Source organism: Musa acuminata, chromosome BXJ3-3 (assembly GCF_036884655.1).
Source record: "Musa acuminata AAA Group cultivar baxijiao chromosome BXJ3-3, Cavendish_Baxijiao_AAA, whole genome shotgun sequence".
Lineage (NCBI taxonomy): Eukaryota > Viridiplantae > Streptophyta > Magnoliopsida > Zingiberales > Musaceae > Musa > Musa acuminata.
In genome coordinates, this window is record NC_088351.1 from 26795001 (window position 1) to 26812490 (window position 17490).

General features: G+C 40.7%; 1 protein-coding gene across 1 annotated transcript in view; it reads right to left on the minus strand.

The window, feature by feature from the left end:
* Positions 1-17254, minus strand: part of LOC135634060 (probable starch synthase 4, chloroplastic/amyloplastic) — a 19839-nt gene extending 2585 nt beyond the window's left edge. Inside the window, exons 1-11 of the mRNA XM_065144212.1 lie at positions 16943-17254; positions 14539-14761; positions 13597-13675; positions 12467-13511; positions 12292-12343; positions 11613-11735; positions 11444-11519; positions 11166-11350; positions 10837-11031; positions 10658-10729; positions 9061-9270 (exon numbers count right to left, since the gene is read on the minus strand). Of these exons, the coding sequence (XP_065000284.1) occupies positions 9061-9270; positions 10658-10729; positions 10837-11031; positions 11166-11350; positions 11444-11519; positions 11613-11735; positions 12292-12343; positions 12467-13511; positions 13597-13675; positions 14539-14761; positions 16943-17073 (2391 nt within the window). The 5' untranslated portion in view covers positions 17074-17254. The remainder of the gene's footprint in view (positions 1-9060; positions 9271-10657; positions 10730-10836; positions 11032-11165; positions 11351-11443; positions 11520-11612; positions 11736-12291; positions 12344-12466; positions 13512-13596; positions 13676-14538; positions 14762-16942) is intronic.
* Between the last annotated feature and the right edge of the window lie 236 nt (positions 17255-17490).

The window sequence follows — 17490 nt, forward strand, 5'->3', positions numbered from 1 at the left end:
CTTGCTTTAAGATGAGAAGCAGTATTATGAGCTCACAGAAGATGGTGCTTGATTAAAAGAAAGATTTCATATTCTTCTGAAAAATGATCTACCATTCTTAAGTATGAACAAAGGAATAACCAGAAAAACAAACTACTATTTTCTGCAGACAAAGCTACATCTCTCATAAAGAAAAAGGATTAACAGGATAACGAATTTCTTACAATAAACCTATGAAAAGAAAATCTTACAATAGTGTCACATGAATATGGATGTGATTAACAAAATTGAATTTCTTTCTTGAAATTTTGTTTTAATTGTCAAAAGAATTTTTTTGGGCTCATCAAAAGGGCAAATTGGTGCCATAGTGATATTGCTCCATTATGACTTAGTGTTTAGTGTCAACTCTTCCAGAAATGAACTCCCTGCTTACATTAACCCTGCATAAGGTTGCTCCATAAGGTTCCATATGTTGGTCCTCCAAGAACACTGTATTTGCAGAAGCCTTAGCTACAACCTATAAAGTATTGAGATGGATACAACCAAGAATTGAAATTTTTATATAAAATATTAAAAATAAAAAAATAATAATATAAAAAAAATCTAAAAAGGGGGCGTACTGTAACGGACAAACTTCTAAACAAGATGTTGGATGTAATGCTTATGTCTGTCCGTTGTCTTTTGGCATGTTCATGCCTTGTACAGCAGGTAGAGGGGCCGCCGAAGGCTTATAAGTCCCATTTTAGTTGGGTTGGTGGCCTCTTTAGGCTTGTAAATAAAGGTTGTGTCATGTGGACACGTGATAGAGCTTTTCGGTCTGTAATGGACCATTTTACCCTTTGTTGTGCAACTATTCAGAGCTTGTAAAGTCTGTTTGTAATTTGCATTGTCTATGAAGTGTATTTCGGACATGTTTGCTTGTGGATCCCGATTGAGGCGTTCTCTTTAACCCGTTCTCTCTTTTGTTGGTCCTAAGGGACAATGGGAGGCTTCGGGGAGGCTGACCTTTGCGGACGGACGCGCGAGGGTGCCGCACGCCTTAGGCAAAACCAGCTAAGGTCGTGACAATATGGTATCAGAGCAGGACAAGCACTCATAGAAACACTTGACATGCAAACGTGAGGGACCTAGCGGGGCTGTGTTGAGGGCAGTCAGCAACGCGCGACCGTTTGAGGGAAAACGGGCATGGAGATGTAGGGAAAAGAGTCGCTCAGAGGAGCGGGCATCTAACATTGGCATTCAGTGGAATGGCCAACTCTTCGCGCAAGAGGCACCACGAGAACAGGCAAGCTTGGAAGAATTCGGAGCGCACAAAGGTTGGGATGGCTGAGTTTGAGCTACGGCTCAACGTTGACAACTTTACTTGATGGTGCTCAAGGCAAGCAAGACGCTTGGCAAAAGACGAGACCATGCAAAGTGGAATGAGTTGCTCAACGACCGAAAGAGTTGCGCAAAGCTCACAGAGGTGAGGGGAATTGCTAACTCGAAGAATTCGGTACTCATACATGGGCTTGTATGCGGACGATGGAATGTTCGTGGCCATCCCAAGGCGACCCAGACTCGACGCCATGGAGCATTGAAACTTTCTCTTCGGCATGCGAAGGATACGTCCGGAGGAGGCTGAAGTGTGCAACGAGTTCAGCATGTTGCTAGGCCTTGAGGGGTGCAGCGGTGGTTGTATTGACGTGGAGGCGCAATCTAGCAAGTGCGTCTGCAGGAGGCAGAACAATGCATAGTTTGTTCAGCAGATCGGAGTAGTCCAAGGGGATGGTGGTCTCCGAAACGAAGAGAGATGTTGCTCCAACAGGACAGTTATCTAGGAGGGATAAGTCTCGGCACTCCAGAGGGAGAACCATGTGAGACGGACTTCACATGTTGAGGAGGAGTACCTCACAAACAACAACTTCATGAAGCTCGATGGACCGAGCAAGCGGCGAGGAGTTGTCGCTTGATCTCGCTCGAGAGAATGCATTGGTGGATGCATTGCGAGATCAAGTGGGGGAGCGACCTGAAGCAACTTAAATGAAGGCACACTTAGAGTCGATATGGAGATCGGACTCAAGGGAGGGCTGACCCGTGGAATGGTGGGCGCGAGGGCCACCATCGACTCAATGCAAGAACGAGGAGCGGAGCAACTTGGGTGTAACTTGGCGAAGTACCCAAGCCGCATGAAGGGAGCCAGCAGTGAAGTTGGAACATGGAGCAGAAGCACAGTGCTTTCCTTAGACAGAGGTCAAAGACATGAACTCTTGCAGAGGCAAGGGTAGGATCATGTTGTTCCATGGGTCCTTCATTCCGACGGAGCGGACTCATCTTGCATGGTGCCAAAGACGAAGGGAGCTTCTGGGCACATGCACCTTAACTCGGAGAAGCATTTGATGGAGGAACTAAGGCAACTCAACTTGCGGAGGCGAAGTTGGGTTCAGAAGGGCCTTGGCACGGGGCAAGAGGACGCAGAGGCGGGTACTCTTGAAGAATATGCCACAGTGTTGCCATTCAAGTTGCCATGAAGGAAGCAGTGCGCAGCGGAGAGTTTGCTGGTAGGAGCAGAGGCCCAGGATCCAGACAATGGTGCACAAACTACAGTGAAGTCGGTGGACTTCGGGAGCTACTAGGCGACGGACTGTCCTAGAGTGGTGCTTCATCTAGGTGTGACCCAAGAGTGGGTGGATGAAGGTCGATTGCCAAAGGAGTGAACAAAATCGAAGGTGGAGGAGACCCTGCGATGTATTGGCAGAGGCCACACATGGAGGGTTCACAATTCGAGCTTATTCCACAAAGATCAGAATGCAATGGAGATGTCACCAGGAGGCGACATGGTGCAGCGGATCGTGGTGGAACAGTTCGTGGCAATGCGACACACACGACATTGTCCCGTGAGGGATGAGATCATATGGAGGTATGATCGGGAGCTACTGGGAGCTCCGCTTTGGTGAACAACACGACGGCAAGAAGGGCTATGGATTCAAGGAGTGAAGGCCATGGTACCGTAGAGGCGGGTCTTCCGGGCGTGCACCGAATTTTGCATCGGATGAAAACCTTGGTCATCAGCATATGGGGGCTGGGTTCCACCAAGGGAAAAGTTCGAATGCAAGTACCAGTGAGTTCCATGGGAGGGACTTGATCATGTAGAGGTATGATCGAAGCAGCTGGAGAGTTGGACTTCTCCAGAGCTCATATTCGCTTAAGGGAGCCCGACAAGTCAGAGGACAAGGTCGAGTAAGCGAACGTTGCTACCAAGGAAGCTAAGGAGAACAGAATCGATGCAAACTCTACAACGTGATAGCAGAGGCCATGCATGGGAGTTGCAGTCTGTCTTTCCATCGACCAAACGGACTGCTTGGAGAACACAGAGGTGTTGAAGCAGGGGGTCGAAAGGGGCGAGGAAGCGACGATGAGTCCAGAGGGACTTAGCTACCCAAAATCAAGCATCAGTTAGAATGGAGGTGGACTCAGAGGAGTGCCACGGAGACATCTCTACTGATTGTGAAGAAAAGGGATACAGAGGCGAGGCGACGGATAGTAGGGCCATGGGCATGGCAGCGCCATGGTACCGCAGAGGCGGGACTTCCGTGCAAGTCATTGATCCCTTGCTCTCATGGAGGGAGAGCGCTTGGTCGTGAAAGGGGCCGAGGAGGTGGAGCATGCAGAGGCAATCTCCAAGTACCGAGACAAGGCTGAAGGGCAGAGGCCAAGCAACTTCGTAAGACCGGTGTCAACAAGTTTCTCATCAAGATAGCCGTAAGTGAAGGACTTCGGGTCATGCAAGAGTGCACGACCAAGGAACGAAGCAGGCAGTACGCGGTGCTGTACCTTTTCTACTCAGTGGAGTAGGCGGCAGGGTTGATGGAGAAGACGGTACAATCCCAGAGGCGACCTCATCTATCAGAGAATTACTCCAAGTTGGGGTGAAAACTTCCTGCATTCCAGAAGTTCAATGGCTTTGAGAAGGTGAATCACAGTAGCTAACTCAACGCAAGGAGTGCAAACACTTCGAGTGCTTCAGAAGTGTGAGCAAAGAGCAGGCGAAGGCCAGTAACCAGCTCGATGCATGAAGTACAACCTTGAGGAGGCGGGCGAAGTCAGCCTTCTCAACTCTTAAGAGAATGGGCGAAACCGAGTACCCCAGTTCTCTTATCTATCCAGCAGAGGAGCTCTGCACAAGTTCAAAGACCCTTCGAAGATAACGGAAGACAATAGTTGTCAAATCCTCACCAGCGGTGATCAGTGCTACTGAGAGTTGATTGTCCGCTTCATTTCCCAACGAAATGCCAATTGAAAGCGGAAGTGATGCGAACCTACTTGGACGTGACAACTAACTAAAAAGAAGAGTCAATGAGCAGATTTTGTGGAGGAAGGACCCAAAACTTCAGAAGTTTGCGAGGCGATGCTCGTTAAAGCTCCAACAAGCATCCACCCAGTTCAAGCAATATGTGAAATTTTTGAGAAACTGGCGCAGTAAAGATGGTCTTTTCCTTCATCTGGCGGATCCGCAGGAATCAACAAGGATCAACACAACTCAGCCAACCCCCCCCAACAGAGTCAGAGTCATTGGTGAGTTGTAGCAGCATGGCGGATTAAAGGGTCAACTACTCAAAAACAGCAGCGTAGAGCAGCTGGGAGCCAGGAGGCGCATTGCAGCTGGAGCGGAAGATTGAAGACTCAGCAAAGGCGAAGAGTTGCAGTGTTCACAAAGGCTTCGACGAGGACGTCGAAGGGATAAGTGGGGGAGAATGTAACGGACAAACTTCTAAACAAGATGTTGGATGTAATGCTTATGTCTGTCCGTTGTCTTTTGGCATGTTCATGCCTTGTACAGCAGGTAGAGGGGCCGCCGAAGGCTTATAAGTCCCATTTTAGTTGGGTTGGTGGCCTCTTTAGGCTTGTAAATAAAGGTTGTGTCATGTGGACACGTGATAGAGCTTTTCGGTCTGTAATGGACCATTTTACCCTTTGTTGTGCAACTATTCAGAGCTTGTAAAGTCTGTTTGTAATTTGCATTGTCTATGAAGTGTATTTTGGACATGTTTGCTTGTGGATCCCGATTGAGGCGTTCTCTTTAACCCGTTCTCTCTTTTGTTGGTCCTAAGGGACAATGGGAGGCTTCGGGGAGGCTGACCTTTGCGGACGGACGCGCGAGGGTGCCGCACGCCTTAGGCAAAACCAGCTAAGGTCGTGACAGTACGGTACCTCAACGATGTCGCCTCCTCCTCTTCTCCTTGTTGCCTCAAACGAGGAGAAGAATGTGGACTCCTTCATCTCCTCATCTGCGGCATTTGGCGAAGAAAGCAGTGAAGACGTTAAAGGCCGCAGACGTCTCCGATCTTCGGTGAAGAACACAACGAAGAAGCCCAAAATTTCAGACGAGGTGATGGAGGAGACCACCTCTTCCACTGCCCTAGCCGTCGCCTGGTCGTTACCTCCTAGATCGAGATCGTCGAGGGAGGGCGATGTCGGATCAGGACGTGTCAAGGTTCTCCCGATTCTCCCTCTTCTTCGAATGCTATCTCTTTCTTCTTCCTTCTCTCTTGACGCTTCTTCTTCCCTTGCCGCAGCCAGGCTGATACCGCCCGGTAGCGGGAAGTCACGGTTGAAAATTTCGAGCGACCTGTTTCGGGCGGTAACGGTCAAAATTTCGATCATTACCGTCCGATACAACCATGTATCGTCCGATACGGGGCTAGATCAAGCATTCCGTCCGGTAGCAGGCGGTTCGTGTACTGGTCTACTGACGGACCGATACATACCGCTCGATACGAGCGGTACCATTCGAAATTTAGAACCTTGGATACAACACAATATGGGAATGTTGACATGACAAATCGTATAAAAGAACACAACATGTCAAATAATAAATATATATACTCCTATGTTTTTTTGATTTTATACTTTGTAAGATATCGACAATTATACAATCATCATAAAAGCAACTTAAGAAAAAACATGTTAACCATACATCTACAGAACAAATGTTCACACAAATACTTCAAACATGTATATACCATATAGTATATAGACACCATCATGAAGTCAAAAGTCCAAGTTACAAACCTATAGATGATGTCTACCATACATACAATAACTAATATCAATGACTTGATGGACAAGAGTCTAATATATTTTAAATACCCAACATGTGCTGAAAGTGTCCAACTATTTCAGTGTCTGACGTGGACAGTACAGATATACTATATAGCATGGTTTGACATATCGCCCTGTATCGAGCAGTATAGCAGTTGGGGGGGTGTATTGAGCGATACATCCTTCATACTAGGCAAAACGATCAAAATTTGATCGTTACCAACCTATATCGGTTGGTAATGGTCGGATTTCAACCAGAATCAATCAAGGGCCCAGAATGAATTGGTTCCAATCGTCAATTTGACTGTTGGATCCATTTGAATGTCTATTTAACCCCACTTCTCCTCCCTCTTTCACCCTATTTCAATATCACATTTTTTAACACTATCTAACTCAACCACTCTCTCCTTCTCACATTCTCACTCATGTTCAATATCAACAAAAGAACCTTTTAGAACATACTGCAAAGCTACTCATCAACATCTCGAAAAGATAAATCCACTTTTCCTTCTTTTTTAAATATTTTTTTTATTAAAACATAACTGAATTTGCATTTAATTCCAATTAAAATACCCTAATTTAGGGTTTTCCTCATTTTTAGGTATTTTTAGAGATTTTTTAGATATTTTTTTGAACTATCAACATGTTCCAGCGTACCATGTGTCGGTATGCTTGTATAGACCGATATATACTGGATCGGTGAAAGACCAGCATGGTCGGTTGGCACAAAATACACCATCATGAAGTCATAAGTCCAAGTTGCAAGCCTATAGATGATGTCCACCGGACACGCAATAACTAATATCAATGACTGTTGATGGACAAGAGTAGTATGTTTTAACTACCCAACATGTGGCAAACCTATAGATGATGTCTACCATACATACAATAACTAATATCAGTGACCTGATGGACAAGAGTCTAATATGTTTTAAACCCAACATGTGCTAAAAGTGTCCAACTGTGTCAGTGTCTGACGTGGACAGTACAGACATGCTATATAGCATGGTTTGACATATCGCCCTGTACCGAGCAGTATAGCAGTTGGGGGGGTGTATCGAGCGATACATCCTTCATACTAGGCAAAACGATCAAAATTTGATCGTTACCAACCTTTAGCAGTTGGTAATGGTCGGATTTCAACCGGAATGCCTATTTAACCGTTGGATCCATTTGAATGCCTATTTAACCCCACTTCTCCTCCCTCTTTCACCCTATTTCAATATCACATTTTTTAACACTATCTAACTCAATCACTCTCTCCTTCTCACAAATTCTCACTCATGTTCAATATCAACAAAAGAACCTTTTAGAACATACTGCAAAGCTTCTCATCAACATCCCGAAAAGATAAATCCACGTTTCCTTTTTTTAATATTTTTTATTAAAACAGAACTGAATTTGTATTTAGTTCCAATTAGAATACCCTAATTTAGGGTTTTCCTAATTTTTAGGTATTTTTAGAGATTTTTTAGATATTTTTTTGAACTATCGACATGTTCCAACGTACCATGTGTCGGTATGCTTGTATAGACCGATACATACTGGATTGACGAAAGACCAGCATGGTCGGTTGGCATGAAATACACCATCATGAAGTCATAAGTCCAAGTTGCAAGCCTATAGATGATGTCCACCAGACACACCATAACTAATATCAATGACTGTTGATGGAAAAGAGTAGTAAGTTTTAACTACCCAACATGTGGCAAAAGTGTTCAACTGTATCAATGTCTAACATGGAAACTGTGGACATAGCAAGCATTTTGGAGAATTGATGCTTTATAGGCCACATCCTCGTTTTCTTGGACTCATTAAATGGTCAGCGATCCCCACATTTTCATTGCTATCATCCCTCCTACCCCAATCACCTTGGGCAAGACTAGGATATCATTCATTTCATATATTCATTAGCACTACATTGTTCCATAAATCAAATGCTGATTAAGACATGTTTTAGATACATGAAACAAAACACTTTTCACAAAACATCTTTGTTTCCACCATATTGAAAAATGATAAAACAAAACACTGGAGTAAAATCTATAACTTTCAATGAGATTAAACTTTTGAAATGTTTAGCAGTTGAGAATAAAAGCTCTGAGAGTTGATGATATTAAATGGCTTCTCAAGAGGACTATTGCATCCATTTCCCACAACTGGTTAGAAATGCAAACAGAACACACAGAGGTAGGAATTGATCTTGCTAACAAATACTTACAAGACAACCCAATTATAGAGACTAAGGGAAGAGTATAACTAGTTCCTGAAGTTATCTGGATATTCAGTAGCTGGTTGTTAGAATGGGAAACCAAAAAAGGGTTCCTTCAGCAATAAAGTGACAATGCAACAATAACAAAATCAACCTTATATCACACTTGTTGACAATTATTGGTCTGTTCTTGGTCCTTGTAATAAGCAATACTTAAGCTCCACGAAGAAGGGCTTCTAAATATGCAGTTAAGTTGATAGGTAAGCTAGAGCTACTTATATGCGATTGTCATGTGATTGTTCAGTTGATGATATGTTGAATACTTTATAATGAGAAAAAAGAAACTTTTCATATGTTTAAGAGGGTTAAAATCAAGGTCCGCAATACTGTACCATACCGGAGTTTCGACCTGGGCTCGGTACAGGTACGGTACGGTATACCGAGCGGTACACCCAGGTGTACCGCTCGGTATATTTAGGCGTGCCTACAGTGCTACAGTGTCGAAACGGTAACAGATGGTCCGCGTACCGGAAGCCTGTCGGACCGGTACGTACCGCCCGTACCGGGTGGTACAGACCGGTACTGCAGACCATGGTTAAAATATGGCAACAGTTAAGATTAGCATTATATATTACCACAATGCCAAATCACTGCAACAAACAAGTAACTAGAAAGGAAATTAAGTTCTTTGATACTCAAGCTTTATAACTTTGTCCAAATACACGACCAGAAGGACCTAAAAGGCAGTAATCAGATAGCATATCTTAATTTGATGTGAAGAAGTTTACCAGTGGTTGAGTAACCTTTGAACTGGAAAGCTTAAGAAGCTTCCTTAGAGCATCTTTGTTCTCTGCTTTTCCCTGAAGATCATCAGCACTGTATTGAACTCTGATATAGTTATCTGTAGAAGGATTCCATGCATCTGTATCAATACCATTAAGAACCCCAACAAATTTCTTAGAAGAAGATTTTAATGTTTCATGGAGTCCCCGACCACCCTGTCAAAAGAAGCAACACATCAGTAAGAGCAGAAAGTCAAAGAAGCTACACATATATGTTTAAATACTAAATAAGTCAAAAACCAGAGCCAAAAAGCATTTTTTTAGTAAAATAGATGCAGTTCATGACTATAGAAATAAAATCTGACATTTAAGGACAACCATTTCAAGTATAAACCAAAAGGTATATTGAGCTTGACATTGCTCATTACAATTAAAATAAGGAAACAACTATGAGGACATAAACAATGTTATCAATGATAAACATTATAAGCTGAACTTCTGGGGTATCCCATGGACCATATACCTGGATTGAACAATGAAACAAACATATTTCAGTGGAAAAGGGACCTGTTACTTAAGAGAATTTTCTTGACTATGAAGAGTGAAGACTACTATAATTGAAGTCTCAGTCATCATCAAGAAGAAAAAATAAGTAACAACTTAAATATAATCACAACTCGTATAATCAAGACAAGTTTCTAGTATTAGTACACTAATTTGCTATATGATAAAAACCTGAGAAACTACAAACAATTGCATAATATGCATGAAAATAAGAACTTCCTACTGAGTTGCAACCTCAGCTGCGGTTATTCATGTGATAAGTAGGCATAAGGACCTTGTTTAACTTTCATGCCATATAAATGAAAAAGAAATGCTTTAAAGATCTGAACTGCCTAGTGATGCCGTTCCATATGTGCTGGTTGACCGTGGTAGAGGCAATCAATCACATCAAGTAGACTTGGCAAGTGAAAATGTACAAGAAGCCACCAAGTAGATGTTCTTGATATGTTGTTTTATAAAACTCATACAACTATTTAGTCTTTTTATTTTTCTGGTGATATTTTCTGTAAGTCCATAGGTCAATTTTTCTCTTGGGTCAATGATAAACTGGCAATGAATCAGTATATTCTCAGAGGGTTCATTCTCCTTTGTGATTCAGTTGCATTAAGTTTAAACAAGCATAACAAGCTTCCAGGCAACAGAAATATCCACATGGATCAAGAAATTATATGGTTTACTTTTAAAGTGTAATTAGCCAAGCCATGCCAAACCTAGGACCTGATTAGGCTAAGCACAAACCCCTGTACCCAGGATGTAACACTACATTTTTATTCTTCTGCCTAATCACATATTATACTCAACAGGATTAGGTGCCCCAGATATCTTCGAGTAACTTAATTTGCATTAATCTGCATGCACTTAAATATTTGGAGGCTTACAGTTACAGCTCCAATAAGGTTATTAACTACTAGACAGCAGAGGCCCAAATGCCCAGATACCTTTATATCATGCACAATATCCTGCTCTGTGGTAAGCAAAAATCTGAATCATAAAGGAAAATACAACATTTGCAGATGTTTTCAGAAAGGTTGATCAGTACCTCTATAGTGCACACCTCTTGAGCATAAGTTGGTGATACAGTGGTAACAATGTTAGAGAACACAATTGCACCCTGAAATTTTAATCCACTGCTTTATCAACAAAATAGGAGGAAAAAAAAATTCCATACTTTTAGTAGGTCTATTTCACTGACATTTGCATAATGGTCTCTTAAATTACCTTGACAGGATTGACCTTATCATGTGCTGAATTGTCCTGCATTCTGTCAGGTCTATTTAGGTGGTGAACATTAAGTCCACAGGATGCCAACTCTGAAGCAGGTGCTGTCCCCTGATATTCGAAGTTGTGGCAGGTGAAGCAAATTCTAGCTGAATTAAAACCTTTGGCAGCATATATATCCCAATAAAGTGGTGCCTGAAAATAAAGAACTCGGTTACATCTGGGATTTTAGAAAATGTCAACAACAGCTGTGTAACTGAAATTCCATTAACAAGCAAGGGGCATTCGATCATTTAACATGATGTCAGCAGATGGTACTTAGTGCCTACAACAAAAGCTGTCTGCCAATCATGACAATGAATTATGTCAGGTTTTTTCCCAGCTTGATAGAGCAATTCAAGAGCAGCACGGCTAAAGAATGAAAAACGTTTGAAGTCATCATGCTCTCCATAGTATTTTCCTCTCCAGAAGAACTTAGCTGGATGATGAGGCTCTATAAAATACACAGGCAGACCTGCAAATCACATTCTTGTGAACCTCAATTTGTTAAAATATATCACTTCTTTTAGATTAAAGGCTAAAAATCTGTGTCAATCAAGCTTTAGACCTTCAATAGTCCCAATCCAAATTTTATTCTTGAACGTCCGTCCATCAAAATAAGACTCTACTACAACATCCAGAGCCTGCAACATTAGCCAAACTGAGAATTTAGTAGAAGAAACAGTTCGTTTTCCCAAAAGATAGAAACAATACAATGTGACAAGCAAGTAATATACCTTCAGGTCAGTGATAAGATCATGCTCCATGCAATCATATTTTGGAAGGATAATTTCTACCAAGTGTCCCTTCCGCTGTAGTGCTTTACCAAGACCAGACACAACATCCCCTAAGCCACCAACCTAAACACATAAATAGATAAGAACATGATCGGATAAAAAGAATGGAGAAGTTGAGTTTAACAAAAATACAAATTAAACAAAACAGATTAAATAAATTTACACACAGGCAACAACCTTATAGTCAAACAGACATGTTTAGAGGGGCCTCACATTCCTTTGACTTTGAGCAGATGCTTACGAAGTTGGTTCAAGAGCGAAACAATGAAACAGAAAACTAAAACAACAGTCTAGCATTCACAAAGTACTTCAACAAATTAGCACCTATCATCATTAGTTAGTGACTTCAACTTATCTTGCTGATTCATTTGCAACAATAAATAACTTGGATTCAATTTAAAAGACAAAAGGTACTTCAACTTTATTCGAAAGCTTCTTCTGCTGACTGAACAATAAGGTACTTCAAAAGCTAAAACAAAAGATCTAAAAAATCTCAAAACCAATTTGACATGTATTCAAATTGAAAGACACGGAACATATGAGTTAAACTTGGAATAGCATATTGCAAAATTTATCATAAACATAAATCATTTTGATTTCAACTGTGACTTTGCCTCACCTTTGCAACTGGAGCCATTTCTGCTGCAATATGGATTATGTGCAATCCAGGGCTGCATAAGTGAAACAGAAAAAAAGAGTAAATGTAGACATGTTTCACACTATAATGTTATACTGTTTCATATGATAATGTTATATAGATCACATCTACCCATGATGGCAACAAGAAACCCAACCTTTTGCGAGAGTACGTCAACTTGAGGAACGTAGCCACCTTTTCATGCTCATTCTTGCTCCTACTTGCCAAAAATGCATCATGAATCTGAGCATCCTTCTTCCATATCATTTCTCTCAACAACTTAGCATCATTAGGTGAGATTTTCTTCTCAAGTAACCAACCTTCAATTATAAGCAGTAAACGACTCCAGAATTCCCAAGGCATATTTTCCAATGAAGATTTTTGAGATCTTTTCTCGCTTTCTTCTTTTAATTTAGTTAGTGTATGATGAAATTCTCTAACTGATTCTTGAAACATCTCAATTTGGGAATGTATTTCTAGATCAGACTCCTGCAATCGTTTCTCCAATATATCAATTTTCTGTTGCAGAATCTCATCAAAATGGTGAAACTTTTCAGATGGAAACTTTGACATATTTGTTTCTGTTATTGACGCTTCTAACTTGTCAACCTTCTTCTGCAGCTCATGATATTGTTGTAAATCTAAAGAAGGATGGTCCAACTTTTGCCTTGCATTATCAAACAATGCTTGTAAATTTTCAACCTTGATCGACAAACCTTTGCATTCACATTGCAGAGAATCAAGTTTTGAAACATCATCTTGAGCATTTGCAAATTGAGATTGCAGCTCTCTAAAGGAAGCCTTTAAAGCAGATTGTTCTCTCCCTAGCAATGATACATGCTCCTCTGTTTCACTAATATCAGCAAGTTTCAACTTAAGAGTCTGTATATCATCCTTTAGAAATTCATTTTCTTTTCTGAGATCATTAAGCTCCAACACAAGGGGAGATTCACGGTCAAGTATACCATGCATTCCTTCCTTGACAGAATTCTTTGAGGACATTTCATTCTTCAGCTTCTCAAGCTGCCTTTCGAGTAGCTCCACATTTATCTTCTCTTGAGCTGCAACTTTAATTCGTGCATCTGTTTCTGCTAACTTCATCTCTAAATTGTTTATTTCAGCTTGCAAAGCCTCCTTTTCAGAAAGAATTTTATCAAGTTCTTTAAGTGCATGAATTCGAGCTTGATTAAGTAGCAAAATATCTGCATAACAAATTATTAAAGTGGCAAACGAATTATAAAGATAAAGGTAACAACTTCGCATGGAAGCACAAATAAGTATGCCTACTTTTCTCAGCATTCCTGATCATGGATATTAAGTCTTCTAGACGAATGCTTGAATGTGATTGTCTGACGTCATTCTCAATCTGCGGAAGAAACATATTATTCATAAAATTCAACTCCTTGACAAAAAATGATCAAAACAACTAAGTATGTGCACCAATTGGATATATAAGTTGTTGTAAGCAATCAATAAGCATCAATCTAGAGAAAAAAATAAAAGGTAGACAAGCAATATTGGAAAAGATCATCTAATGCATTTAATAAAAGGATGAACTTAGTTCACAATACTTTGCTAATGTGGGTTTGGGAAGGGTCAATATAGGCCTTACCTTTATATTTATAGAGAGGCTGTTCCTGAACAAACACATTGAATAAGTACACAAAAAATAGCTGACCACTGAGTAATAGTCAAGGGAAGAATATATCTCCTCACAGTAAAAATGATCCTTTTGATGAGGAATTAAGGAAACAAGGGAAGAATATATCTCCCCATGGTAAAAATATTTTGAAATTTGTTTGCATCAGTTGATGAAACCTTCCTATTTGTCATAACAGACCCAACAGAAAAGGTGTCCCAATATGTAGTCTATGCACACAAAGAACAGTGAAAATAATTAGCAAGTGATTTGCCACTCTATAGATTAGGTCGAAGCAGACGAATTCCAATGACAAATCTGCAACCTGCCATATCTTGACGGCAACTGTATTCTACCAACCATTTACTGCAACAAGACAAAAGGTAAGAACCAATCTCAAAAGAGAAGGATCCAAGGGATAGAGTCTTATATGAGCCATGATAGCTAAAAGGTAAGACACCAAATGATGTTCAAAACATGCTGTCAAAATGACCTCTACAGTTCAAAAAAAAAAAAAAATTGCAATTAAGTGTCTCTATTACCAAAAGTAATAAGATGCATCACAAAAGTTAACAAAGAGAGTACATTACCACGATATTAGTTTCTTCAGGGGTCAACACTGCCACATTCATCTCCCTGTTAATATCAGAGTCAGCATCATCACTTGATATAGTTTTCTCGCCTGACCGTGATATACCAGCAACACTAGATTCTTGAGCTTCACTGTTGTTATTTTTATGGGATTGAGTGTCCATATTTAGTGGAAATTGCCTTGAAGGAACTCTTTTAGCTTGCTGTCTCTTTTGCTGGGAACTGTATACGATAAAGCATTTTCCCAAACAGCAGTTATGATATATTACAATAATTCTTCACAAACAAAAAAGTTATATAGTTAACTCACAGTAAATTTGAATCAAATTATGGTATAAAAAGTACAAACATATTACCATTTTCATTTGGACTTAATTAACTTTCGTTGCACTGGGACAGCAGAACGTATGGTTTGTCAACAAGGTCATGCATGTGTTTTTGTATATAAAACAAAATAATTAAACCCTTCAAGACTTCTTTATTATGAAATTTTGGTACCGATAACACCTATGCATGTGCATCTTTTCATGCTATAAAATGTAAGCATTCATATGTATGTGTGCATGCATGAAATGGAAGGATGGTTCAAGGCTTCTTTGTTTTCTTAACAGACATATGAAGAAACGAAGAAAGCTAGCAGGTCATTTCATAGATGGATCAGTATAAGCAGGGGTATTTTGAAAGAACCAATAATTAACACAAAGTGTATCATTGAGAATTTTGAAAGTGAAAATACTAGCAAAAGGATGAATGCTTAAGCAGACTGTACATGAACAAACACTGGAAAAATAGTTGTAACAAAATGATACAATAAGAAAGGTACAAGGAGCTAAGAGCAAGAAATTTTGAAGCCATGGTTGGATGAATGTCATGAGGGAACCATGGGCATCAGGCCATAGGAAAATAAGAAAATATTGGAGTTCCATTAGGTAAATATCACAACTCATTCCTCATGGACTCTTAACTAGACTTCTATTCATACTAGCAAAAATTATCCTTCAAGAGAGAAGAAAGAAAATAAAAATTACAATCAGTTGATTTTGTTTTATTGTTTCTTCTTCCTTCTTATTTAGCTGAAAGTTTTTTCATTATGTTATACTGTTATACTGTAATATTTGTCCTGTTCAAGTCTAGTGCATGCATTGGTGGTGACAATTAATTAATTATGCATTAGAATTTTCACTCCAAATACCTTGCCAAACAAAATTATTGGAATCCTAAAATAGACCTAATTTCCATCTAATTGACCTTCTCAATATATTTTTAGAAAAATCAAAATTAGATTTAATGACTCAATCAGATAGAACTAAATATGAAACTGGGTATAACTCAACCAATCTAGTATTTTCACTCAACCAAACACTAAATAAACCGAATTTGAACTTGGACCATTTCCATTGCAAGAATTTTCCATGTGGAGAGAGTTTGTACAAAATTAGTTTGGGCATTCTGCATGCTAATACGACAAGATTGTGGTTGCACTGTGTCATAAACTGGCCCAATAGTCCTACTGATACAATAATTCAAACATAACGAGCGTGAAACCATGCGGCCCAAAAGCATCATAACCCCTCCCATCTCCAGGGTACTGATATTTCACCTAACATGTGCATCTTTCATCATAATTCTGGAAGCTTCAGGTTTAACTATCTATATTGATGATGTATATCTAGGAACAATGTGGGATGAAATTGGTAAATTATAATAGGATTTCTATTTTACACTACTGAAGACCAGTTTTCTTCATTCCCCTGTTCTCTTCATCAAGTGTCATCTAAACTAACTGAAGTACTAATTGAGGTGTCACATACTGACTGATATTTCACCTAAAATGAGCTTATTCCATCATAATACTGGAAACTTCAACTGCTCTAACTTTTGATTCGATGATGTATATCTGGGTACAATATGTGATGAAATTGAATTATTATTCTATTGCTATTTTTAAGCTACCGAAGACCAGTCTTGTTTATTCTTCTGTTTTCTTCATCAAGTATCATCTAAACTAACCTTGTACTACAATTTTTTACCGGATAAGCAAATGATTCACCAATTCCGCAGTTAAAGCAGATTTCATTAATCCTGTCGCAGCGATCAAAGTCACAAGAAGAAGCAAGAAACTGCAAATGACCAAAGAACCCCACTCAAGAAACCAAACCAACGTTTCTTGAAGCAGAAATCTGTAGAAGCAAGAAAGTGCAAGTGACCAAGAACCCCAGCTCGAGAAACCAAACCAAACCAACGATTCCTCTAAGCTGAAACCTTCCAGTAAAGACCACCAATCGTCACAAGAAAACTCAAGACATCGTAACTGCCGACAACGCCAGTGAGAAATCACGGGAACCCCAATCGGCCGTTTGGAAACCGACCTACGCGATCAAGAAGGAAGCGGGGAGGGCGGACCTCAAGTTCCTGTTCCGCATCTTGCCAGAGACACGGAGCGAGGGGCGGAGGCGTGCGATCGGGAGGCGGGCGCGGGGCTTGGTGCAGCTCAGCCCGCGGCCGAGAACCAGGGAGCACGCCTCCGACGCCATGCGAGGAGAGCTCCAAGAAGCACAACACCAGAAGAAGAAACCCGGAGAGCAGTTAGGTTTCTTGGATGGCCATCGCCACAAGAAGAAACGAAGCGAGAAGAGAATCCTCGAGAAACGGATCTCCTCCCTTCCTCTTTATATAAAGGCAGCGCTTCCTTCGTTGCTTTGCCGTCTTCCTTCGGATATTTAATCTGCCTTTCCGCAGGTGTCTTCTGCGTCTGAGCGGATCGGAATTGACCGTTGATAGGGGGCTCCAATTGAGAAGCCCATCGATCGAGGTCGTCGATCGATATCCCGGACAACGACATTTAACGAGATCGAAGGATCTGGACCGTCGGAATAGGATAGAGAAAGAAGGGTGAGCAAAGGCGTGCTCGTATCACGAGGTCATAACGGTGTGTCGTGATATCGCGGCGG